General features: G+C 59.5%; 1 protein-coding gene across 1 annotated transcript in view; it reads left to right on the top strand.

Moving 5' to 3' along the window:
* Positions 1–513: 513 nt before the first annotated feature.
* LOC104393000 overlaps positions 514–1,553 on the top strand; it is a 7,907-nt gene continuing 6,867 nt past the window's right edge. The window contains exons 1-3 of the mRNA XM_010002445.1: positions 514–701; positions 1,165–1,265; positions 1,350–1,520. Of these exons, the coding sequence (XP_010000747.1) occupies positions 514–701; positions 1,165–1,265; positions 1,350–1,520 (460 nt within the window). The remainder of the gene's footprint in view (positions 702–1,164; positions 1,266–1,349; positions 1,521–1,553) is intronic.

Here is a 1,553-nt window from a genome sequence, read left to right as displayed (position 1 = left end):
GGTTTATTTTTTCCTTTTAATACAGCAACTTAGGACATGAACAGTCTTCACAAAAACAGAAATATTACGAAATCTGATCCCATAATTTCTACTTCAAACTGCAAGGACGCCCATTTTGGGTGATCATTTCAGATACATGGAACTTGAGATCGGCCGTCCTTATAGGGAGCTGAGCAGGCAATTCCACGAAATTCCCCGTTTTTCTGCCCCGCTGGGAAAGCGGTGGTAGCAGGGCTGGGGCAAGAGCGAGGAAACGGGCCTGTCCCCCCACCTCCCCTCCACTTTCTTCCCCACTGCTCCTCCCTGCCGGCGCCCCGGCAGGGCTCAGGAGCGGGATGGGCATCGCTTCGACGCGGTTAAGGCGACGGAAGCGGGGGGGGATGGTCGAGGCCCCGCGAAAAGGAGGCGGCTGCAGGATTTGGGGGGGCAGGCGGGGGCGGAGGCGCGGGAGGCTCCGAACCCCGCGGGTTCCTACCGCGCCCAGCGCTGCCTCCGAACGTCTCTGCTGTCGAAATGAGGCCTCCGGAACGCGGGGAGAAACCGAGCCCGGCAGCTTCAACGCTCAAGAGGTTGGGAACCGGAGTCAAAGAGCGGCGGGCAGCAACAAAGGGCACTCAAAAGGCAGCTCGGAACACCCGTGCCTTTCGGGCCCCCTTCGCCCTACGATTTCCAGAGAAGGGACGAGTTCGCAAGGAACAGAAGTAGACTGGGAGTAAAAAAAGCCGCCGGCTGACGACAGGCGGGCACGTACCCAGGAAGTTCATCAGCCTCTTCCGCCGAGCAAAGGGGGGGAGGGGGGAAGTGGGGCGACTTTTTAACCCGAAAAGTGCTGTGCCCCAGAACAAAGCCGAGAGTCACGGCCAATCCCTGTGCAGGGCGGGCTTTTCGAAACCAGCAGCTCCCCGGGGGCCGGGCGGGAGCGCGGCTGCTCGGCCCCCGGCTGAGGGGAAAGGACAGGGAGCCCTGGCACCCACCCCCCCTTCCCGGAGCCGGGGGTGCTGCCCAACCTCCACGGGGACTTCGGGCTCGCACCGCTTTCCTGCGGCTCACAGGGCGCTGCTTTCCCGCGGAGATGTGTAGAAATGAGCAGTAACGCGGTGAGAGCCGCTGTTCTAAGCCCGGCACCTGTGGAGAATAAAAACATGGCGATCTCTCCTGTTACAGGTTTGAGCGCACAACAGCAGCGCCGAAAGAGAAAAGCTACAGTTACACTAACACACCCTGTATGAAAACAAGAGATTGTTTCAGCCCTTTTGCGGACACCGGTGGGTGGCTCTTAAAAGAGCCGTTGAATTTATCCGCAAAGCAGACAAAATTGTCGGGTTTTTTTCCAATTTACTTCTTCTTAGGCGCCGCCTTCCTCCCCTTGGCCGCTTTGGGCTTCCCTGCCTTGGGCTTGGCTGCTTTGGCCTTCACCGCCTTCGCCCTGGCCGGGCTCTTCGCGGCTGCCGCTGCCTTTTTGGGCTTGGCCGCCTTAGTAGCCTTTTTGGGGCTCTTGGTGGCTTTCTTGGCCACGGCAGGTGCCCGCCTTTTTGGCTTTTTTGGGGCTCTTT

This window comes from Chaetura pelagica, unplaced genomic scaffold, assembly GCF_000747805.2.
Source record: "Chaetura pelagica isolate M959 unplaced genomic scaffold, ChaPel_1.0 scaffold538, whole genome shotgun sequence".
Lineage (NCBI taxonomy): Eukaryota > Metazoa > Chordata > Aves > Apodiformes > Apodidae > Chaetura > Chaetura pelagica.
Note: the sequence above shows the minus strand (reverse complement) of the source record. Positions and strands in the feature narration are given on the sequence as shown.